The 25182-nt window shown below is 39.0% G+C and overlaps 2 protein-coding genes and 1 non-coding gene across 3 annotated transcripts; 2 read left to right on the top strand and 1 right to left on the bottom strand.

Moving 5' to 3' along the window:
• Positions 1-397: 397 nt before the first annotated feature.
• ift56 (intraflagellar transport 56) lies at positions 398-17706 on the bottom strand. The gene is made up of 18 exons (XM_033623338.2): positions 17386-17706; positions 17096-17239; positions 15218-15310; positions 14909-15023; positions 13390-13439; positions 12824-12969; positions 9764-9935; positions 9123-9197; positions 8909-9011; positions 5489-5544; positions 4818-4871; positions 4668-4731; positions 4492-4580; positions 4190-4273; positions 4010-4079; positions 2297-2403; positions 1004-1137; positions 398-750 (listed from the first exon to the last, which is right to left on the bottom strand). Exons 1-18 carry the CDS (start codon positions 17386-17388, stop codon positions 636-638), a joined length of 1674 nt encoding a protein of 557 aa, XP_033479229.1. The 5' UTR covers positions 17389-17706; the 3' UTR covers positions 398-635.
• A 494-nt stretch (positions 17707-18200) lies between these two features.
• Positions 18201-18273, top strand: trnar-ccu (transfer RNA arginine (anticodon CCU)). The gene has a single exon. It is a non-coding gene; the product is annotated as a tRNA-Arg (tRNA).
• Positions 18274-23647: 5374 nt separating this feature from the next.
• On the top strand, positions 23648-24611 carry LOC144462539 (putative C-type lectin domain family 20 member A). Its single transcript, XM_078166588.1, has one exon. The coding sequence runs from the start codon at positions 23648-23650 to the stop codon at positions 24380-24382; it is 735 nt and encodes a 244-aa protein (XP_078022714.1). The 3' UTR covers positions 24383-24611.
• The last annotated feature ends 571 nt before the right edge of the window (positions 24612-25182 follow it).

The following is a 25182-nucleotide window of genomic DNA, read 5'->3' as shown; positions in this document are numbered from 1 at the left end:
AATTGGTACACAGCTCCAGTGTACATTATTCTGTGTGTAGAAGTTTAAATTGAAGATGAATCCTTACATTTTCTTTTATTCTGCAAAATTAACTGTTGAAAATTTGTCATTTGTTAACTTATTCATATCTATGAAAAAAGAACTAAAATCTGATGTCAGAATCTTTAGCTTTAGTATTCTTGTACAAGTAAATACCATTGCAAATACATACATTTATTTTGCTGTTGAAAATCCTAATAATTTTTTTGTCTTGCCTTTGTCTTTTTTTGTTTTCCTCTTTTTTTATGCAAATGATTGATTGTATTTTAGTATTGCTTAAAAAAGTGGAGGATAAAACTGCATGACATCAGTTATTGTTCTGAAATTCAAAGTAATCACTCATATAAATGCAAAAGTCTTTTAGAAAATACATATTCATTTTAATACAAATATACCAGTACATAGAGAACTGCAGTTTAAAACTTACATATTTTCACAGCTGTGAGGCAGAGATAACAGCTCCATATTTCTTCATGGGGCAGAGATATCATTCGACTTAATTAAGTATAATGACCAAATGCAATATAATGACTGCTGATGTCTGCATAATGTAACTACTGTTGATGTAGTGAGCTGAAGTTAAGCGCCCAAAGCTGTCATGAGAGGAGGACTCTGTTGTCTTTGGCCCACTTCCTCAGAGCTCGGATGATGTATTCAACCTGGGGGTTTCCTGAATTTCGCAGCAGAGACAACACCTCTTTGAGCGTCTCCCTAGAACACAAACAGGAAATGTGAGGAAATAAGATTAGATCAAGAATGCACCATCTCTCATGTTTCTTTCATTTAGACTCAAACAGAACACAGAAGTTTGATATGTCAGCCCAGGTGTTATTCACTTTTCCTGGGTAATGGCAGGAATCTCTTTGACAAATGATATTCCGCAACTAAACAAACATAGAGAACAATGGTATATGTGTGATGATGAAATCACAGCATCGCACAGGAAAAAAAGAGACAAACATACTTGGGCTCCTTGTTTGCCAGTATGAGCTGGAAGATGCCAACACACGCCCCTCTCTTGCCCTCCCAGTAGTTGGATCCTGGGTCCAGTTTCTCCAGTGCATCAAACGCTTTAGCTGCATAGTAGAACTGACCCATCTGAAAGAACAGGCTGTGATCATGAGCACTAGTATGCAACATATGGGGGCACATATTAAACTGCCACTTTACCAAATGAGCATTTAGTCTGTGACTCACACTTTTGGGTGCATTTCAAAAGACACAGTGAGAAAACTTGAAGGCATTGTGATGGACAACACCTCGAGCAACATAACCACAGCTTGGATAAAATGTGCTTATGCAAGATGTGGAAATAATGACAGAGCCCAAACTGAGATGTATGACATAAATACCACAAAAATGGAAGGTGGAGAATAAAATGTGCAATTTCTCCATTTGGGAATCAAGCTTACGTACATATTTGACATATTTGAGTTCAGGAAACAGGAATACTTCCGAGTTTTGTAGCACAAAACTGAAGGAAAGCAATAAATGATGGTATTTTAATGGAGAAAGATTCAGGTGAAGACATTAGTGCAATGGTGCTTAATAGAGCTGAAGTGATTGGTTGACTGAAAGAAAAGTTAACAGCCACTATTTTGATAAATTATTGATCATTTGAGTCACTTTTCAAGCCAAAAATTGGTGGTGCCAGCAGGTTAAATCAGAGAATATTCTGCTTTTCTCAATTTGATATGATTATAAACTGAATACTGTTAGGATTGGGACTGTTGGTCGGACAAAACAAAACATGTGAAGATGTGACCTTGGGCTCTGGGAAGTAGTGATGGAGAGTTTTACAGACCAAACAATAATCAATCAATTGAGAAAATAAGCTGCAGATTAACCAGTAACGGACACAATCATTAGTTGCAGTCCTTCACAGGAAAATAAATGGCAAATAAACATTCATACTAGGGCTGCACGTAAATACCTGTTTTTTAAAGAATTCTGAAAAATGTCAGTCATAGTTTCCCAGAACCCAAGAAGAAGACTCAAGAATGAGTTATATTTCATGCGCAATAATATAAAACAGTGAAACTCACACAGAACCAGAGAATGTTGCGGTGTTACTGCTTGAATTATAACTCAAACAATTAATTGATTATTAAAACTGTTAGCGATTAATTTTCTGTCCATCCACTCAGCAATTAATTGACTAATTGCTTCAGCAATAATTCATACATTTATACATGTATTCCCATGTAAGTGGTCACCATGGATGATTCACAAGGCAGAAAACAGAGGATGATGTCACCTTGTAGCAGTCGTTGGCAATAAGTTGCAGCAGACTGAAGGAATCGGAGGATGTGCCCATCTTCAGATAGAGCTCCCAGGCAAGCCGACCCCTCTGGTTCATTATGTCTGACAGGAACAAGACGAGCGTACAATAATCTATCATTCACAGGCAGTTTCAGCAACTTTTATAGATTCAGATTTTGAAAATATTAAACCCCTGCAGGCAGGTTTCATTGATGTGGATTAAATCAAGAAAGGGAGAGAAATCTTTTAATGGAGATATCCATTTCTTAGAGCTGCTGAGCGTAACACCGGCTGAGTGCAAGAGCGAACCTAAATTCTTTACAGACCTGAGGCTAAAAAATCTGGCAGTGATGTTTGATTCAGATCTCAGCCTCAGCGAACAGTATAAAGGCTTCCTCAGTCTTGCTTTCTCCAACTCAAGGCCTCTGAGAGCATTCTCCGTGCTTTTATGTCATCAGGTGTAGACTACTGTGACTTTTTTTATGTATGCCTAAAAAAGGCCTCTCCTTTGTGTAGCTGGTGCCAAATGCAGCAGCAAGCCTGTCAGCGAAAACTAAGCAACTGGATGATATTGCTCCGAGTTTGGCAATTTCACACTACTTATGCAAAATGTCAACTCCCGGGCTTCTTGCTGAACAAACACCTCACCAGCAGTCTGGCATTTTGACATGGTATTCTCTCAATGGCGGCCTGTTGCGTTAAGGATTCATTTTGAGATTTTACTTCTTTATTTTATTCTTATGGAATGATTTGTCTGTTTTTACAGTGTCAACCAACTTGGTTCAAACGTTTAATAAATAACCCATAAATCCCTCTGTGCCAGAGTTTAGCATGAGATCTGTTCAGAGTCCTGAACTGGATCTATGCTCTGATTTCTCATATCTTTTTTTTTTCCAGATAAACAATTTTTTTTGTCTGAACTTCTGACTAATACACAGACGGGCACACAACATGACAATTCCAAAAAGTGAAGCCAAAACATGTCGATCACCCGCAGGTGGCTGGCTGCACTATAGGTCATAAACACTGCCCTGTCCATGTTCGTGGATAGGGGCTCAAGTCAAATACATTTTTCCCAAAGATGGTTTGTATCATTTTAAAGAGTCATTTTCACTCTGTTGTATGTTCAAGAGTTCATTTTTCTCTTAACTTTGGGTTTAATTATTTATTTTCTACTAAAAAATGGAGGTTTGACATCATGATTGACAGCTCTGTCTGCCAATCAGTGTGCTCGTGATCAATGGTTCTGCTTGCGATTGCTTGGACGGCCAGAACTTGATACCGCTGAGATCTCTACTTTAATTTTGAAGTGGAGACACATTGTCCATCTTCATATACAATTATTAGACTTCTACATAAAATTTTAATTCTCGTTTAACTGGATTTAAATACTAGTCAATCAATACATCTATAAAACTACTGTAATCTTTTTATTGCCTTCTAACGTTCTTGTATTTTGTTTTTATGTTTTCCTTTACTCCATTAAAGTTTGTTTACAGTTCCTTTTAAATTTTAAATGAATGTTAAGTTGACTGTCTTGTGTATGAATTGTGCTTGAATTTCTTGACCTAAGTCCTTTGCTCCTCTAGGGAGCACAGGCCATTGACAATCCACCACCTGACTCAATTGTACCACAGAAATGAGTGTGCCTAACAGAAAGATTTTTGCAATTAAATATACTGTCATCGGAAACGACTCCAATACGTACAGCATCGTGCCAGCCAGCTGAGGTAAACATAGTCATTCTTGATCTTTTCACTCTGAATCAGCAGAAAAACCTGAAAGAAATATCAAAATAAGTTTGAAACTGCAATTAGCAACTTATCAGAATTGATCTAAGTCTGTAAAAAGCAGCAGTTGTGTAAAAAGGAACAATTAAGTTAAGTACCTCCTCTGCTTCTTTGTAGTTGCCAAGGGCTGCTTTAGCCTGAGCATAGTTGAAGTTGAATGTATCATCATTATAGAAGTAACCCTGGAAAAAAAAGCACAATTATGCCTATACAAAAAAGGTTAAGTGTTTGATTCCAAAAAAAAATGTACTGCATCTGTAAAGCACCACTTGTCACCCAGTGTGTGGGAGTCTTTTTTAAACCCCATCTTACATACCACAGTGAAGTATTCTCATTGTGATTCTTGACTGGAATATACTGTATACCATATAATGTGTGCCTTGTATTGAGCAACACTAACCTTGACTGAGTTTAGATATATGAGAACATCTTCAAACTGTCTCAAGAGGAAAAAGCAGGAGGCCATGCACTGTCTGCCAGGAATAGTGTCTGAAAGTGAGAAATGTGTCACACACACATTCTTACACAGAGTTGCTTTAAAAGCTCATATTGAGATGAAATTTCTATTCAACGTACCGCACTCGCTGGCCGAGCCTCCAACCAACTGGAAGAACTGCTGAGCAAATTTCAGGTGATCCCTCTGAAAGATAAAAGAGCAATGACAAATATTTGTCTCTCCGACTCACTCTTATCGCATTTGTTTGTGTATTTTACAGAAGTACTCACTGATCCAATTTCTTGTCCCAACGCTGCATTTACCACTCCTTTCAAGATATATTCCTGAGAAAATAAATGATCAGTTCCCTTTATGATGAAATGTTTTTTAAAAAGGGAGAAAGGCAACACAGAATATATTTTCTTTAAACTTAAATGTAATAATTTACTTGTGGGTAACAAATAAATAAGTTCATAAACAAGAAGTTTATCCATCATTTTTATCTTTTTTCTTTTGTTGCTTCAAACTCTCCCAAAATCCATTTCAACAAGTTCAAAAAAGGCATAAAAAAAGAGATACAAAAGCCAAACACTCCATCAGTTTCACAGGCTTTCAGATCCAGGCAACATTGAAGTGCTTTTGAAGATAAAAAACTGGTCATATAAAAGAAAAGGCTCTTCAGGAACTCTTAAGTGGAGTGAGGGAAAGAGATTTGATAACAGGCTTCTTTTTAACACTGCATGATCCTGGTTTTATTGCACATTTTCTTCCCTGTTAAAAAGTGGAATCTATAAAGTCTGAATAGTCAATATGAGCACAGGTTCTCAGGAAGCACAGCTACTGTGTTATTTTTCATGTTAGAGTAACACTGAGCAGAGAGTCTCTTATTAAGACCAAATAGTTATATAATGCGTCAGAATATAACATCACATTAAAACTGAGCGTCACTTTGAATTGTTACCTGAGGTGTCGTGGGCACCAAATCTTGGATGAGGTTGTAGGCTTCCTGGACATCATCTGGAAGCATAAAATGGAGCATGTGAATCCATGAGCTATGGTTGGTTTGCTCTGAAATCTGACATTTAGAAACACTACACATGTAATTAACAGCAACATGACAATAAGGATGATGTGTTTTCTCTAAATCTGACGGTGTAAGTACTCAATAATGAAAAAGGTAATTGCATAAGGTTTTCTAACATTTAACATCCTTATTATACAAGACAATATTAAATAAAACAGAGCATAACATAAAAGAGTTTGATCTCAAATAGTTGAGTATTCCAAACTTAAGTGACATATTCTGTATACATGCATACATCCTCTAAATACAACAAACAGCACTGTCCATGGTTCTGAAACAACAGCGAAGCAAGAGTCACATGTATCTCAGCCAATTATTTGGTTGTTTATGCTATTTTCCTATAGATACATAAGCCTAACAGAGGGGGCAAAAAATACAGAAGAGGAAGCTAAGCCCCCCATAAGACACGCTCAATGTCATAACTGAAAAATGGGAGAATGACTGACTATATACAAGAATGGACGATGCATCTGCACTTCCAACCACTGTACAAAAAAGCCAATGTATGCCAGATACGGCCACTGCCATCTTGCACTGGTGACATCATTTGGAGCCAGAGTCTGTGCTGTGGCAATTACTGCAGTACCAAGTTGCCGCCCAAACACCCAATTTGGAGCAGCACCATTAATCACAAGCACACCAACTGGCACACACAGCTGTCAATCATGATGTCACAACCCCCTTTTATTCTGTAAAATCTCATCAGATAACTTTTTGAAAAAAAATGTTTGTTTGTTTTTTGATTTTTTGTTTTGTGTTCTTTTACACAAAAGTGTGTCCTATCCGCTAAATTGAAGGAGGCGGGGTTTATAACTTCTACTGCTTTGTCTTAGCTTCCCCCTTTGTGGAGCGGTCCATGGATGTATTAAGAGACCTGGATACAGCATTGGCGGCAGGGCCCCATTCATTCCTGAAAGTTGCTCAGCGGAGCATGAAGTCAGAAATGCTCAATTTCCACGATATGAAATCAGCGCTGCTTCTGCATTATTGGATCCATCAAGCAGGCACAGTAGACACTTGTGGCTACTAAGCCAAGTGCGGCCGAGCAGCCAACTTCCTCCAGCTGAGTGTCTGACTTGCGGTTTAGTGCTGCACATGGACCGCGGAACACATCTGAACAAGGGGGGGCCATAATTTCAAGTCACACGGAGGGGGTGGGAGGGCATATGCATTGAAACAGACAATATTACTGATGTATTAAATAACGTTGCGGAGCACTTTTTTTATTCCGACGCCACACAGTCACATCTACAGTACACGCATGAACACGAACACATGCTTGCTCAGATTAACCCCTCTGATCCCACTCTAACATTCACACACAACAGGCCAAGCCTATTTACACATAAACGCACAGATGAAACTATAGCAAACAACAAAGTACATCCAGTCCACAACCAAAACTCATCTTGCTGCCTTGAATCTAAATCAACATCATATTCATTATCATCACAAGTCAGCACTCATATCAGACTGATGTGCAGAGCCACACACACACACACACACACACACCCAACAACAAAACAAGCACAGCTGCGCAAGTACTGAAAAGTAACCAGAATGCTGAATTTCTGACCATTACCGCCCGCAACTGCAACGTGTGTGTTACACTCCCGCCCACTCCCGCAAAACTCTGAGAATTTATGCCCGCACAATAATAGAGATGCATTGATTTTGTGTCTTCTCCCGTCCCGCAGGAGAAAACACGTAGGCTATTAATAAAGAGATTCAAGGGGTTGTTTGTTTCGTTTCCCTGGTCTGCATGTCTTTTGACGCACTGGTCAGGAATAGCGTTCCTATTTCGTTGTTTTCATTTAATTTTTAATGAAATAAAGGCTGTTTCATATTCTATTCTCCTCCTCCTCTTTATTTTTCTACCTTTATATAATCACGCAGTGATTGAGGTTAAGGCAAGCCCGTCGCCAGGATGAAGTTACTGAGGGGGCAGTTAAAAATTACGAGGGGGCAAATCTTTATTATGCAACATAGGTTCACACAGTGAGTTATAAAGAGCGCACAGACATGTGTAATAGTCGCGCGTAATGACAGCTCGTCGCCGGTGAAACACAATAAACTGCACGTCTTCTTTCATGTTTGTCTCATGACAGACAGAGCTGACAGACAGACAGACAGACAGACAGGTAGAGCAAGCGGCAAATTGGTATGAAAGCTGGTTCAGGGCATATTCGTCCATTTATGAATAAATATGGAGTGGAAACACTCATGCATGTGCACCAAGTTCCTGTGTTGACATCCTGTCGCTAGGCTACATCTTCTTCTTCTTCTTTTTCTTCTTCTTCTACTGTTTAATGGGGACCCGCGGGACCCAGCGGGACCCAATCCCAATGCAGCCCTCTATGTCAGAGCACAAAAGTTACCCGGGCCATGGCCCCCCTGGCCCCCCTGGCCCCCGGTTCCGTGGTCTATGGTGCTGCACTTAAATGGGGAGAAAGAAATTTAATCTTGTGGCTCTTTTAGACTTTCGAAATGTTATCAGATCAAATGGATTAAATCTTAATAGTGGAATGAGTCATTTCATGGGAGTTGTGAGACTCAAAAAAAATGTATCCACTGATTTTTTTTTATGTCTCTTTCCCAATGTAAGTCCATGGGAAAAAGTGTTCTTGAGCCCAATGACATTACCTAACGGACCCCAGAAATTGCAGTACCACTGGTTGGCCACCACGGAAATTGGATTCAAAGCCTGTCACACTTCTTGGAGGCCTGGAGCTGTCATATTATCCATCTTTTAATATGGATTTATGAGTAAAAAAAGGATAATATTTGACAAAGGCAAAACCTGATCATTTAGATCTGATTAAGTAAACTCTTAGTGACTAGATCTCATGCAGTTACCCTGCAGTCTGCACTACATAACGCAGTCTAAAACACTTTCCAGGACACCACTGCTGCTAATGTCACTGATGACGTCAATGAATTCACTGAGTCCATGGTAGATTTAATTTGCAAAACAACAGAAGCAACTGTACCCAAACTACAGTTGAATCCTTCAACAACCAGAAACCATGGATTACAAGAACCATCCGGGGTGCTATAAACACACGCACTGCAGTCTGAAAACATGGACAATTATCAAGCAGCAGCCTTCAATTTAAGAAGGGAAGCAAAAAGGGTCTAACTGCGATGCACAATTTGAAGGAGCTGAGGGGATCTAATTTCACTGGTGTTGTAAACAAATTCGTGTATTATTTTAAAATAAGACTGTTGATGCATTTCATTAGAAATCTTTCCCTTGTTTTGCTCTTTCCAGAGAACTGCAATGCCACGGCTGCACACCTTGTCTGAGATAGTAGATGACCAGGTTGAGTCTGGCCTCGGGGATCACATCTATCAGAGGAGGCAGCACCTGCAACGCCCCCTCCCCACCACGAAACACCACCTGCAGAACACAGGGGAGAGATGCAGAGTGTGGAAAAGTAGCATGTAAGTCACTTGTGTGTGCACACACACACCAGCACACACTGACAGCTAGAGCTTGCAAAGAGCTTACCAGGTTGTGTCGGATAAGCTCCTTAGCAAACTCAAAGGAGCAGGAGGAGATGTCGATTAGGTTCTTCAACTCAGCCTGAAAGGGAAAAAGAGCAAACAGTATACAAGTCATACCTTCCACCATTTAATATCCCCACAGAAATGAAAAGGACAAGCAGACACTTACTCAACTGTACTAGTGCATGCGTGTTTATACAATTTAAAAAACAAAGATTCCCATTAAAAGCACCAAAAACTGTGCACCGACACCTTGAGAAACATCTTTCATCAGTTCCTTTTTTAAAAAATGTTATAGTACTGTGAACTGTTGCTTTAATTTTAAATATCTGCTTTTGTATTATTCGTTGGATTTATTATGTTAACCTATTGGTGCTGATGATGAACCACAAACATGGATGGAGATTTGAAAATAGAAATGCAGTGGATATACCTTTTTTTTTTGGAAAGGAAATTGCTTTTTCATTTCAGTGTTACAAAACATAGGCTTTGACCTTTAGCCTTTTGGGTGATCTATTCTTCTACAGATTGTGACAGACTTCACAAAAAAAAAATTCAAAATGTGTGTATGAAAACGTGAAGAAACATCATATGAAGAACAACTAACACACCAGCGAGGATATGCAGCAATCAAACACTGAGTACCTCAGCTTCCTTGCCATTGTAGAGTCTAAAGTGGTTGCAGGCTTTGAGGTTGAGGGCAATGGTGGAGTCAGGCATCCTCTGTAGGTACACGGCCAACACCTCCTGGGAGATATCGTAGTAGTCCAGCTTGTAGTAACACAAAGCCACGTAAACTTTCAGGGCCAGGAAATCTCTGAAAGACAAGATGCGTTGAGGGTGTGAAACTGGCTTTCAGACTTATTACTTGTAGTGGACACATGATGTTACAGATTTTTTGGTTTAAATTAACAAAAATATGTTGTTTAGAACAGGAACTTTTTCAGCTGTTACCCATAATCACTCACTAGTGTTTTAAATTGCTTGACTTAGTAGTGTATACAGATTTAACTAAATTATATTGAAAGAGGAAATAGACACATTTTGCTTTATCTTATCATGATGATAACTTACCATAATGGCTTTAGAGTAATCACAAAATCGACGTTTTAATTGGTTCCCTATAAGTCTTGCTTTAAACATGCAATTCTGTCTGTCACTGGGTACAATCTCCTGGGAAAATAATGCTCGATTTACTCCATAGGAAGTGCGTCAACCATTGCTCAACCAAAATGGGAAGAGGATAGCACTTCTGTTTTTCCTGGTAGCTATCAGCAGCTATCTACAGTTACCAAAGATTATCAGTTTAAGTTCTTTGCAGTTACTGTCCCCAGTAGCAGAAATGCAATTAATGGAACAACCAATGTAGTAGTTGCAAGCCTCTGAGTGGCCTGTTCTAGCTTTAAGTCAGATAAGGAAATCAAGAAATCATTCCAATTCATGACTGAATAAGAGAGGTTGGAGATTTGACGGCATGGACTCAAATTTGATCTGATAAACTGTTAGCTTTGTATCTAATGGGAGTCTGCATTACAGTCTGGACCACTCTCGACAAGTGCTTCTTCTCTGCACTGATGTCTGCCTCCCATCTAGGGCAAGGGTCCATGGTACTTTATAATTGTCTTTCGTTTAAGAGTGTTAACTTGTTGACCCATGTGGGACACAAAGGGCAAGAGTTCAACGAGACTTAATACTTCAAACTTAAAACTGACCTGTGGTACAGTTTGTGTAATCACTTGCAACATACATATTTTCTCTCTTAGTCAACATAGCATTTCAGCAAATGTCAGCTCATTTATTATTGTATATCATGGTAACAAATATCTTACTATATTTATACTTACTTATACTTACTTATATATTTATTTACTTATGAAAACTCTGTGGGTGTGTGGGTGTGTCTGTCCCACGTTTTTCTCCTCACTGACTTGGTCAATCCATGTGAAATTTGGCACAGTAGTAGAGGGTCATGGGAGGATGCGAATGAAGCAATATTACATCAATTGGCCAAAGGGGGGCGCTATAGCAACTGATTGAAACTGCAAACTTTGAATGGGCATATCTCATCCCCCGTATGTCCTAGACATGAAACTTTGCACAGAGATGCCTCTCCTCATGAGGAACAAATTTGCCTCAAGAACCCATAACTTGGGGCGTCGGTGACTTAGTGGTAGAGCAGGCGCCCCATGGACAAGGCTGTTGCCGCAGCGGCCCGGGTTCGAATCCAGCCTGTGGCCCTTTGCTGCATGTCATCCCCCCCCTCTCTCTCCCCCTTCACGCTTACCTGTCCTGTCCATTAAAGGCAAAATGGCCCAAAAAATATCTTTAAAAAAAAAAAAAAAAAAAGAACCCATAACTTCCAGTTATATAGATTTTCCGCCATTTTGAATTTTTTGAAAAACACTTAAAATCGATCTCTTCCTAGGAAGTTTGACCGATCTGCATGAAACTCGGTGAACATAATCTAGGGACCAATATCTAAAGTTCCCTCTTGGCAAAAGTTGGAAAACTTACTAAAACTGAGCTTCTATAAGGCAATGAATATTGCGGTGTATAACATCTCAAGGGTTTCACCGATCACCACGCAACTTTGTAGGCATATGACCACACATAATCTGAGGGGACCCCTCCATTATTGACCCAATCAAACAAAATGGGTGCGCTAGAGAGCTAATTTCTTATCTAGGCCTAACCGCCGTATTGATTTTTACTAAACTTGGTAGATATGTAGAACACAACGCCTCAAGGTGACTGGAGAAATTTAAGTCTAATTGGCAACTGGGTGGCGCTATAACAACAGAACAATGCTTAAAAAAGGCTAAAATGTGACCGATCGCTGTGGCTCCCCCTGTGGCTGAATGTTTGCTTTTTTCCCTAATTTTTGGTATGACTAAGTCATGGTATGGTATGCCGTACATAATCACGGAAACTGTCAGTGTGTCATTCTGTCTGTCCCACATTTTTCTACTCACTGACGTGGTCAATCTATGTGAAACTGCACATAGGGATTGAGGATTGGCATAGATAGAACGTGACAAAGTTACCAATGGGTATGGACTAGTCTTTATAAATGGACATATTTTTATAATATTTTTAATTGAAATTCTACATTGTGCAAAAAGGCTAGAGACAAGAGGTTATCACAGCAACAAACAGACACAAACAGAATGGGAATTAGCAGGCTAACAAACATGAGGGACACTGAGGCTTTGGGGAAATGGGCCAGGACTTAAGGATTTTCTGCAAACTTCTCTGAGGAAAATATGTAGTTTTTTGCACAGCACTATTTTGACATGTCTGCATTTTCCTGTTAGCATTTAGAAGTAGCAGCAGCAGCAGTAAGGCTCATTTGCATTCCAATAGAAAGTGTGCTCAGAGCTGCAGATGCCTGTACCTAACCTGAGATGCACCTTAGCCTACAGATGCCATAACATCATGAATAGATCTCTGAGCAGCCGCACAGTGAAATCAAAGTCTTTCCTTTTCTCACGGTTGCTACCTCAGATACAGTATATCAGTGTTAGAGGAAGCCAGCTCAGCAGGTCTGTTGCACTGACACTTGAATTATATTTATGGTTACACAAGGCGTGAAGCTCCATTAACAACTCACACCTGTCAAGGTGGTGCTGGGATGGCACATGCGCCCAAGTGCAGCAGGACTGTGAAACTAATTTAAGAGAGCAAGAGGCAGCGGAAAGCTCAGACCTGTTCTGCAGTAGCAGGCGTTTATAGATATCTATAGCCTCCTGGTAGTGGGAGCGCATGTAGTGGATGGATGCCAGGCTCAGCTGGTCCTCTGTCACATCCTCCAGGTTCTGGTGGAAACCCATCAGCCTCTTCTCATCGTTAAACTGAGACAAAATATGAAAGAATACATCATTCAGAGATATGATCACAGTGACGCAAAAAGATTAAAAGACTGGGGGTAAAGCAAGAAGACATGAATCACATCAACAACAAGACACAACAGTAGAAATTGGTAACCAAAAGGATTGTTAAGATGAATGCACAGAAAATCTATTACACAAACTGTGGAGATGCCACTAAGTTTTTCCCATAGTTGTGCTTAGATGAAACAAGATGCAATAAATGTTTGTAGACTATTGTAGTATTGTATGACATGAAAACAGACTGGCATATTCCTCTCATATTTTAGACATAAATCTGTACATACAGTGCAGGGAGGCTCAGCTGTGAATTTTAAGTGATCATGTGAAGAATGAAAGGAAAAATAAACACACAATAGTAAACTTATGCAATAGTTTTCCAACCTTGTGAGCCAAGTGGAAGAGTAGTCGGTTTTGGAGGGGGGACATTGGCGCTACAGACAGGAAGAGACACCAAATTTAGTTAGACAGCAAACCACATGACAATAAGAGGCCCAATTCATTAAAATAATAACCTTGCTCTCAGCAATTACACAGCTGAATGAACAACATTGTTAGTGATCTGGCAAAAAATGTAAATGACAACTGAGGAGTGAATTAATGGGAACTAAAAGTGTACAGCAACATCATTTAGCAAAATGTCCTGCCCTCTGTGTTCCCAAATCTGCATAAAAAAAGTCTTCAAAATAACAGCTGCCTTATATGAAAGCCCTGAGAGGCAAGCCAGGAGAAAAAAATGTGGTGATCTATTACCTAACTCTGAGCTAAACTGTTTTCTCTTTCCTCTTATGACATAAGAAAAGGTTTAAAAAGTTGTTTTTTTTCGATTACTGTATAACCTCTCTAAGTTCTTTAATCCTTTTTTTTATCTGTGAAACAGGTGGAGAAAAGTTTTACCAAGTTTTACCAAAGAGAGTTTTACCAGGATCATTTCTTTAAATATATTATTTTTCACCTGTAAAATAAAAAGTTTGGGTGGATGAAATTTTTAGAGTGCAAGGAGAAATTAAACCTCACCTGGAAAAAGACATGAATTCTTTTAGTCCTATTTGGAACATGGGGCAGTGGTGCACTTCAGCCTCTTGTGGCCAAAATGAGTGTTACAACAACAAACACTTAAAAAATGATCCTGTGAAAAAATAATTACCTACAAAAACTTATTTTCACCTGTTTTCACAAAAAAAAGGTAACTTAAATGGTGCTAGGAAACTTCTTTTTCGACTGGAAAAAACTTTTTTTCCCCACACATTTCACAGATGTAAAAACATGCATGGAATTATCCCGGAAAAAAATCTTTTTATTTTACCTGTTCTTAAGTCATAAACACAGAAGAGAAAACAAATTAGATCAGACTTAGAAAATCGATCCCCACATTTCTTTTTCTCACTTGCGTCTCAGTGCTTCCATAGTTTCCGGATAAAAGCCTGAAAGGGATTGTTAGACTTCTTGAATAAAACCTGGTGCATAATTACTATTCTAACTGAAGCTTGTCCAAAACAATATGTCCAAAAGTATGTGGACAACCCTATGTACAAAAATGGTGGGCTTTGATGATCTGTGACGTTTCGATTATGTTTTGGTGAGGCACCAATATGTCAGTTAAATTCATGTGATTTTTCAATGAAATCACAGCAATGAGTAACATAACTGAAAAATAAACCAGTACTTATTGATGTTTAGAGCTCATAGCATCTTTATACCAATTTTGGTCCAATTCAATAACAAAAAAATTATGTGAAAATATAAATTCAATATGTCCATTTGCATTGCTGATATGTATCCCATACTTTGTTATTATTTTCATAATATATTGATGACCTAGAGACAATCAAATGCTTACTGGTGAGCAAGACAGTTGCATGCAGTGGTTAGCAGTACAAAGGAAGACAACTAGAAAGTCTACCCTTAGATGCAGCCTCCTCGGCCTCTTTATAGAGCCCCAGAAAAAACAGTGCACAGGCCAGATAGACCCACACCTCAGCAGGACATTCAGGCTTCATGGTCAGAGACTTGTACTCCTGTCAGAACATGATAGGGAAATATTACTAATGTGATCACACTCTACAAAAAACTGTCAGTCACATCTTTATCCATTTATCCAACAGATATTGAGAATTACTCGTTACTTAAATACTGCATCCAGGGTACTTTATTTGAAATGATGTGTACCAAACTGCACACACTCATTCAGACACACATTCAGCAAAAGTACCTCCATAGCTCTCTTGTAATCACCCAAGTGAAAGGCACAGTAGCCAATCCAGAGGTCCGCATGCTCCTCTTTCTCGCCAATACTTCTCTGGAACTAGGGATGACACAGCAACACATCAGCAGCAGCCGCAGCAGCATTCAGTAATACAGTTGTGTCTGTAGTGTAGATGTGGGAGTGATTCTATTTCTGAAACTTTAATTCCAGGGGCATGACACAGGATAATCTGCAGGAGGCATTACAAAAAAACAGTTAACCCCTGTGTGAAAGAGCAGCAATTATTTATTCAGCCACAGGGACAAGCCAGTCAAGGAGTGCCATCTCACTTAATCTCTCAACTGAATTATCACATTTGGATATTTTTAATTATATAAAATTATTGCTTCATTCGTAATTTTTGAAGAAAAACAAAACCAAGAAGGATGTGACAAACAATCTTGATATGGACCCCCAGATTCCTTGATTGTGTGTGACCAACATACATATTGAGTGGGACATATTACAGTTGGAACAATAAACTTGTCAGTGCTCTCTGGTGGACAAACTATGCAATCGTGACACATCAAACCCACCTTGGCATTTCTTGTTACTTCTCTGCCTGCATATACACCAATACTAATATATCTGCAATGAGCTCATATCGGCCAATATACTGTATACGCCTGATTAATTTATCAGTCTAATCCTAATACAGAACTCTACATTATATTCCTCGAGTTTTCTCTGAGTGTGACCACTTAACAACAACAAAAATGTGGCCAACAATCTAGTTTATGTCTCCAAAGAGTACGGCCGCCACTGTGACCTCATCTGCCACACATTCTGCACCCCAAAAACCTTGAATTTGAACCGATATGATTTGACGATTGATTGGATTCAATTAACTGGATTAATTTTACTGAACTAATTTCTAGAACTTTTTGAAGGGTATTGAGCTTTACCACCATAAAACTTCAATTAAAAGCCTAGTACCAATTAAACGTCCAGTCTCTTTTACTAGCCCAGTGTGGCTACACATTTTGACAAATAAACGCCTGTCTCAATTAGATGCCTGGTCTGGTTGCCAAGCAGTTTGTTTTTTTAATAGAAGTTCTTCAGATGTATAAAACTAGGTTGTTGACTACCTCAAATTATGTGTCCATTCCTTGATTACCCTGTAAGTAATTCAAATTCCTTTAGTCAGTAAGGGTCCTCAGATCAAAATGGTTTTAATAAAAATTAATCCAAGTTGTGAGTATTGTTTTAACTGGATAGAGTGGTGTTGTGTGGGTATGCCAGGTGCCGTAATCCTCAATTGCCATAACTCTCTTTCTCTCACATGCCCTGTCTGTCAGAGCTAGATCAAATGAATGATTCATAAATGATACGTTATCTGAGGCCTAACATTTAAACAAGTAATATTTAAAGTGGTTTAAATAAAAAATTTGAACGTATTTCCCATCTTTGCTGAGCAACAGTTTTGCGTGAAAGGAATTATAAGCCTGTCCAAAATTAAGGCCTGTTGATTTCGGTGATTAAATCAAATAATAGCCAAGGCTACTAACTGAAGTTTAATGGTACACTGGTATTGAACCAAGTGCAGTTCTGTTAAATCATAACCCCACTGTTGCATTATTCCTTACATGTAAAAATAATAATTATGTGACACTTTTTCCCAATTTTGCAAAAATATTTAGATGTTGATGAGCTGCAGTACAGCACACCCAAAGCTAGTCTAGAGGTCTGTCAGGATTCAGTGGCTTGTGATCCATAAATGCATGTTATCATGTAGACACTAAACCTGTCCCCTCTAGTGAAGGGTGGCACGTTAACATTCACTCAAAAGCTTTAACACGCAATTCTTCTGTATTAACCCATGTGTTACGTGTCGTGTGTAACTACCTCTAACAGCGTCAGAGCCCCAAGGTAGTCTCTCTGTTGCAGGTATTCTTCCAAGGAAGGAACCTTTGTTTTGTTCTTCTTCTTTTTCTCACTGATGCTCGCCGGTGTCTCTCCTCCCACGGCCGGCTTCACGCGAGAGAGGATCTGCCAAGGAACGTTTTGATTTCTGAAGTTAGCACAGAACTTTGAGCTAGTTAGGGCCAAAATATACGACAGTTTCACAAGCAGGTTAACTTAAAACACAGCATTATAATGGTTTTGGCATGAGGTATGCAAAAATGTTAACTCACCATATCGGCGAGCCTTTCTTTAGGAGGCACCTAACGCTAGCTAAGACTTGTTTATCACTAGCCTTGGTAACGTAACGTTGGTGTTCCTATCAACTACAACGCAACACCGTTAACGTTAGCCGTTACTGTATACTCGCTACTTAACTTAGCTTCTTAGCTATCTAGTTTCATCTCAAATTGAAAACCGACAGGTAAGCCTAATGTTGTCAACGTAAACTATGTTATCCTACGACTAACATGGCAGTGATGAAATTACAATTAACTCGTTTTCGTACTACTAGGTGGAGAATTATGGATTGTCTTGGTTACGGCTAGCTAACGTTAGCTGACAGTGAACGGCAGTATAGATTAATTCCTATTCCGCTGTCATATTTTCAAATTAAAAGCACCAGCAAGAATCTGAATATCTAGTGAGGCAGTTTAACGCCAATACAGGGTGAGTAGTTGATGTAACACACACTACGACCCTCCTCTAAAAATCAAGCGAAGGAAAAGCTCGGACGTTTCAACTGTTGTTAAGATACATCTCTCGAATTACATTTATTTTGTAGTCAAAAAGCATCTGGGGCTAAACAGGAAACAGCGTGACTGTACTGTGTTGAACTTGATGAAGAGGTTTGTTCTACGTTGCCTAGCAACGGAACAGAGAGAAGTGGCTGCGGCTAGAGCTGCTATGGCTGCTGTTCGTCACGAAGATTTTTCAATTTGGACAAAATATATTTCACTATATATTTTAAGAAATATCCTTATAGGACATCGCAGATATTCATTGTTTTGTAATAAATTGTTTAATATATCTCTGATGTACTGAAATTGCCCCAGTGGCCTAATGGATAAGGCACTGGCCTCCTAAGCCAGGGATTGTGGGTTCGAGTCCCATCTGGGGTGGTACGTTTTAAAGTAGAAACATATATGAAGCTCAATGACATTAAAAAAGCTTCTTCTAAGTGACTCAATCACTGTGATGTTAAATACACTGTAGTGTGCAAATATAGTAGTGTGACCTTGTAATTTGTTTCATGAGTGTAAATTGAAATCTGTGTCTTACCACTAGTGTAGAATTGGTTAAATTGTGTACTTACCCACAAATCGCCACATAGATCATAAAGGGGGTCATTTTACACTTAATTAGTAATTTCTGAATGACAGATCATTGGTGTAGTCATGAAAAATCAGGTTATTCTCTTTAAGTTGTTTCATCATATTTTTATTATATACTTGTTTGCATTTCCTGTTGGGTGTTATACTTTTATGAAAAACTGGTGTAGCTCAGGCTGTAAATGCTGAAGAATGCAGCATTAAATCGTTCCTTGTGCCTATAAATGTAAACATTGAATAAACATTAGAAGTGTATTTCTATATTATGCATTTGTGCATTTATTTCGCTTATATATTCACTGAAGAAAAGCAAAATGAAACGAGACAGTTTTATGAGTAGCCAGACAGCTAATTTTATTTCTAAGCTCATAGTGCTGTACATTTCTTATGCGCTTTGATGGACATGACTGGGATGATTGCACCATCCCAGTCTGAGGCCTGTGCAGTGGGAGCTGCAGACCTCTCTTCATTGGCACTCTGAGCCCTCCAGTCTTTTGTAGGGAACATGAGGAAACAATGTTGGAGATGTTTCATGAATGTGAATTCTGTTCATCATCTGACAGCTTCCAAAAATCAACCTGATACAATTTAGTTTACAAGAAGGCAAGACTTTACAACTCAAAATAGGTCTGTGGTAACAAAATAAAATCTAAGTGAAAGGTGGATATATTCTTTGCTTTTACACTAAAAACTACAAACATTTTGTAAGCAGTAAAGAAATCCTTTAGCAAAATCAGGTTTCCTGGTACTCCTTTTCATTCTCAGTCTAAGGCAGGAACTGTTTTATGAGTCTGATTCTCTGCCCAACAAAAGAATAGTTACCATAAATCACTGAACTGAACAGGCTTACATTTGGGACAGGCCTTTAATTCCTTTTATACAAAACTGTTGCTCAACAAAGATGGGAAATGCTATAAAATTGTTTATTTGAACCAGTATGAATATTACTTGTATGAAAATCAGGCTTCAAATGACATATCAGTTATATATCATTCATTTAAACTAGCTCTGACATACAGGGCATCAGAGAGGATTATGGCACCTGGCATACCGACACAACACCACTGTATCCTGTTAAAACAATATTCATAACTTTGATTAATTTTTTTATGAAAAACCCATTTGATTTTTTTAATGCATAGAACCTTGTGGAGTAAAGGAATATCAGTAATAATTTTACTTTCCTTCACAGTAAAAAAGGTAAACAGGAGCTTATGCATGTAACACTTAAACCCGCAATACGAGATGGCAGCTGGTCTCAGCAGAGTCTGTGCTACAACACTCAGTATATCGCAATATTCGACTAGGTGGATAAACATGGTGCCCAATTGACCAGCATCTTCCTGTAAGTAGGGCCGTCACACTGAAAAGAGTCACGTCTGTTAGCTAAGTACAGTTAACAGATGGGTGATTATGGTACATGAGGCTTTGAATCAGCTGGTCCAAGTTTCTTACTAACAGCCCCTGGGGCAGAGGATGACATTGTCTTCAACTGTAGTTTATGCAATCCCTCATCTTTTTTCCTCATAGCAAACGGCCTAACAACGTGCCTGCGCGTGGATCTAATCCTGTCACTGAAGAATCTGCTGATTCATTGAAGTCAACACAGCTGAAGTAACCCGAGGCGGTGCTTTGTGGGTCACAAATGGAAGCATGCTGCCATTGGTTTGAAGGAACAAGGCAACAAACACTGCAAAGGTTATAAGAAAAAAAAGAAAATCATTAAACTGTAGCAGTTGCATGAGTAACACACTCTTAACTTTTGCTATAATTGTCCTACATAATTAGATTGTATTCATGGCATTTTAACATAAACAAACTATTGTTCATTATATCTGACTGTATTAGGTTAGTAAAAGGAAGCAGACAAGGGGCTTCACTAAACCACGACCCTTTGCTGTACCCTTAAAGGGACAGTTCACCCCAAAATCAATACTACATATTCTTCCTCTTACCTGTAGTGCTATTAACTAATCTAGATTGTTTTGGTGTGAGTTACAGAGTGTTGGCGATATCAGCCGTAGAGATGTCTGTCTTGTCTCCAATATAATGGAACTAGATGGCACTCGGCTTGTGGTGCTTAAAGTACTAAAAATATATTTGAAAGACTCAACAGCAATGTCTCTTTCCAGAAATCAAGACCCGGTTACTCAAGATAATCCACAGACCTTGTTGTGAGCAGTTTAATGTAGGAACTATTTCCTGTCTACTGAACTACACCTGGGCGGCACGGAAGTGTGGTGGTTAGCACTCTCGCCTCACAGCAAGCGGGTTCCCGGTTCGATCCCGGGTGTGGGAGCCCTTCTTAGCTCACCCAACACCACTGAGCTAGCTAATATTATATCACAGCCGAGGAGAACACCATTAATGTTTACATCTTGTGCTGTCACAAGCACAAGCCTCTTGTCCACGAGTAGATGCACACTTCCTTCTGCACAGTGATACAGTTGGCGGGTGTAGTTCAGTAGAAAGAAAATAGGTCTGGCTGCTCACAACAAGGTATATCCACTGGGCTGCATAAAGGTATGATGTCATAGTGTGCAATGACTTTTTTAAATGTTTATTTCAGTGCAAAATATCCTCCAATTACAGAAGCTCTCTCAGTCTGCAGATGCGTGTATTCAGATCCCCATTATCATCCAATAAAGGGCTACTATATAGTCCTCCTGAAATCCATTAAAAAACAACAAACAATTTTGAGTCAGACAGAATCAATAAGAAGAAAACACCACACTGGACAAATATAAAGATCTAAAAAAACATATAGGGAAATGACTTTATGAAAGATAAAACAACTGAAGCTTACAATAAAAAATATAGTTAAACGTAACTGCATAACATCTATGCTCATGATGATTGAAAGCAGGGTAACAGTTTAATGCGTCATAGAGCTAAGTAATTATGTTGTTAATGTCATGTAAAATGGCCACACCTTGAAAAATTTGTAAACATGTTATAAATCAAATTTGGTAAAGATTGACTGAAGTATGCAGGGAAAATGGTGAAAAAATACACTTGTGTCAGTCCAATCAGATTTTCAGGTTTTTCTTACTTTTTCTTCAGGTTTTTTTTTGTTTGTTTATTTTTTGTTTGTTTGTTTTTTTGCATCTTCTTGCGTCGCAACAACTACATTAAGAAATGGTAATATATGTATGAACTGTACAAATGTAACATATCCCTGGTTTGCAGAAACACACAATGCAAGTGGGCTGGCAGGAGCTCAAGCCCCCTGAGATACTAGCTATTGTTTAGTATGCACTTTTGATTTCTCTTAGCTATTTGGAATAAGTAGGACCTGATAAGTATAAAAACACTGTCCGTAGTCGTTTGGAGAAAAAATGGTGACAATGGGTATGTTTAAATAGTCACAAGTGTGTAATTAACTGTTTCTTTCAAAGCCTGAACATGGCAATGCAAAAGCAAAGCTGCAAACCATGCAACATCTCTAAAAGCCTTACGATGTGTTTGTTTTGTAACTGTACGAATTTTCCTTGCTCTGTATTCTACGCAAGGAATGTCTTTTTTGTCTGTAGGAACAGTCTGTCACACTTACTTGGCCTGTATGAAATGCTGCAATAATACAATAATTAAGTCCAAATCAATGTCCTCAAACGAGACAATAATAAAGTCCCAATGTCCTCAAAGGAGTACTTCCTGATTAATAGCATCTTAGCTTGTCACTGTTGCTAATATTGGTCAAATTTGCATGCCATGTCAAACTACAAAAATTAGTAAGCTTAAATCAACAACTTTCAACCATAAAATCTGATCAGGTTTTGTCCACTTTTGTGTCGGGATCAGCTGTAGACTGACTTGGCAGAGATGGCTGCCATCTTATTTTTCATGGATTAGTGTATCTAAATTAAGCAGAATGAAGTATAGGGTGCAGCAAACCCAAATTGTAATGTCCTCTTATGAGGATGCAGGATCGCAGGAGGCTAGAGGTGGTAAAGTTGGTCAATCCACCACTGAAATATCTTTTGAATGAGCTATTGAATGGATTGCCATGAAATTGTGTACAGACGATTATGGTCCCCAGCAGCTGAAAACTACTGACTTTGATGATCCCCTGATTTGTCCTTGAGCGCTACCCTCAGATCAAACCTTTTATTTGTTGAATACTTGGTTTATTAAGATGGTAAACATAGTAAAAATATACCCTATAAACAGCATTTTAGTGCTGTGCTGAGCCTGTTAGCATGCTAACATTAGCATTTAGCTGAGAGTCCTCCTGTGCAAAGTAGAGGCTTCAGAGTTGCTGGTGTGACTGTAGACTCTTCGTGTCATTTACTTATAAATCTATTACAACCAGTGACCCATCAGATTCAGTGACAAGATGAGCCATTTAGCTTATTGTTTTTATCATGACCACAATCCTTAACCATATTTTAACTCCTGTTACCACAAACTGTGACATGCAGTATCTGTGACAGCAGAAACTGGTGGTCAATCATAGGTCTGCAGGGCCATTACCCCTCACCTGTCAGTATTATCTCAACCCATCAGGCTTTTTATCAATAGTTGATGCCATGCAACACAGTAATTTACTGTTTGGGCAAAGGACTACACAGAGCATTTGTAAGTTGTTGAAAGTCAAAAGGCAGGCAGTATATGTTGAGTCCCAACAGGACCTAGTTTCACCTCTTCTTTCTCAAGGTCAAATGGAAATAAAGTTTCTAAGTAAAATTTTCTAGGCAAATGTGAGGAGGCTTCTTTGACTACAGTAGATGAATTGCAAACCAGTGTCCTTTTACTTCTGGCAGTCAAGCACAGCTAGATGAATCCATTGTTTGGCCTCCACTGACTTTTGTATGGAAGGGCCCTCTTTAATGAGAAAACTTTTTTTTTAAGACATATGAAGACACATGCATCAGAATGAATCTAATCACATAGTCTGTAGCGAGGGGCCATAGGTTGGAATCGAGCCCAGGCCGCTACTACAAGGACAGAGCCTTTGTACATGGGACGCCTGCTCTATCCACTAAGCCACCGACATGCCCAAATTTGCATTATTTTATATGCAGTGACGTTTATTCAGAGCAGGATGTGTCCAATGATTTACATGAAGAGGCAACAGAGGAGGGAGTGCACCAAAACACAGGCTTCACCTTGAACACAACCTGCTTTGTACTCATCTCTACAAATGTCTGTAAACTTCACCACCATGAAGACTGTGATTTTGAAGATGCTCTTTATTGTAAGTGTGGCGCAGCAATTTGGAAAGCATGTGTATGTGCAACATGCCTACACATGGCCTGATGCTCAACAGTACTGCAGACTTCATCACACTGATCTGTCCCCCATCACTACAAGATGGGAAGAGGAGAGACTGGAAAAAGCAACAGCTGAGAAAGTTGGTGGGTTGTGGATCGGACTCTACAGAGATGGACCACAATGGAAGTGGTCAGGAGGAGGAAACGCAACAGACATACCGTGGGCTGTGGATGAACCAGATGACTATGAGCATCAGAGTTGTGCTGCTGTTTGTTGGCATAGCTGTAAGTGGAATGGATGGAGCAATTTTGGTTGCTTCCATCAGCGGCCTTTTCTCTGCTTCGACCTGATCATAGTCGAGGCAGAGAAGAGCTGGGAGGAGGCCATGTGGTACTGCAGACAGGAACACACTGCACTCATGAGCCTTGCCTCTGAGACCGAGCACCTTCTGGCCCTGAGCAGGATCAAGCGGGACCACATCACTGAGCGGGTGTGGATCGGCCTGCGTTACCTGGAAGACCACTGGCTGTGGGTGAACCACGACCCTCTGGTGTACCAGGCCTGGTCCCAGAGAGGAAATCAGGACCACCAGTGTCCAATTTATAAACGCTGTGGAGCTTTAACCAAAGAGGGAGTGTGGGAGAACTGGGACTGCCAGAACAGACTCAACTTCATCTGCTATTAAATCTCATTCATGTTATTTAAGTTTTAACAGCTCACTCCTGCTGGAGGTAACATGGTAGATTTTGTTTCAAAAGCTTCAAGTCGCTGGAAAATATAAAAAAACTAAATAGTAAGGCTAAAAAACTGTATACATCTATTTCTAGGTCCTTGCTCTTTTATCGTCTCTCACCTTGACCTTTTGTGCTCTCTTGTTTATCTGATTGTTTCTCCTTTTTGTTTTTCATTTAACTTTTCACTGGGTACTTTTAATTTTCTTTATATTTCTGTTTTGTCCAAGTTCCCAACTATTACAGCCCTTTGTACTGCTATGTCAAAGTCAAGTTTGTGTTTTGATTTTAGCTTTAAGTTATCTTGTTTGTATCCTTTGAGTCAATTTAGAAACTAAACATTAACATTATTTAAATATGCAATGAAATAAAATTCAATTTGCCTTGAATATTTGTATTTAGTCACAAATTTTCTACAGTGTAGAAGACCTTTTTGGACCTTAATAACTGCTAAGATCTAATTTTTGCAAATGATGCTTCACATAATCTCATAAGCATTCCTTAGATTATAATTTGTATATCATGGTTTATCTCCCTGCACCTCCTCTTGAACTGCCTATCTCACTTTTATTATGACTTGTATTTTATTATTTTATAATATATAAACCAATGGCATCACATATAATACAAAATGCACTGTGTTCCAACACAGAACATTCCCACCCATAACAAAGAGGGGTCATCTGAGCAATATGGTGGCTATGTATATCGCAAGCAAAAATAAATAAGTAAATAAATAAATAATGATTAAAAA

The sequence above is a fragment of the Epinephelus lanceolatus genome, chromosome 3 (genome assembly GCF_041903045.1).
Source record: "Epinephelus lanceolatus isolate andai-2023 chromosome 3, ASM4190304v1, whole genome shotgun sequence".
NCBI classification, from domain to species: Eukaryota; Metazoa; Chordata; class Actinopteri; order Perciformes; family Serranidae; genus Epinephelus; species Epinephelus lanceolatus.
The sequence above is the reverse complement of the archived record's forward strand: the minus strand, read 5'-3'. Positions and strand labels throughout refer to the sequence as shown.

Excerpts from the sequence above, each read along its gene's own strand:
- LOC144462539 (XM_078166588.1), top strand. The coding sequence starts at position 23,648 with ATGAAGACTGTGATTTTGAAGATGCTCTTTATTGTAAGTGTGGCGCAG.
- ift56 (XM_033623338.2), bottom strand. Across the intron at positions 15,311-17,095 it reads GGGCTCTGACGCTGTTAGAG|TTCCAGAGAAGTATTGGCGA; the intron begins GTAGTTACACAC and ends TGTCATCCCTAG. Across the intron at positions 13,440-14,908 it reads CGAGGAGGCTGCATCTAAGG|CGCCAATGTCCCCCCTCCAA; the intron begins GTAGACTTTCTA and ends TCCTGTCTGTAG.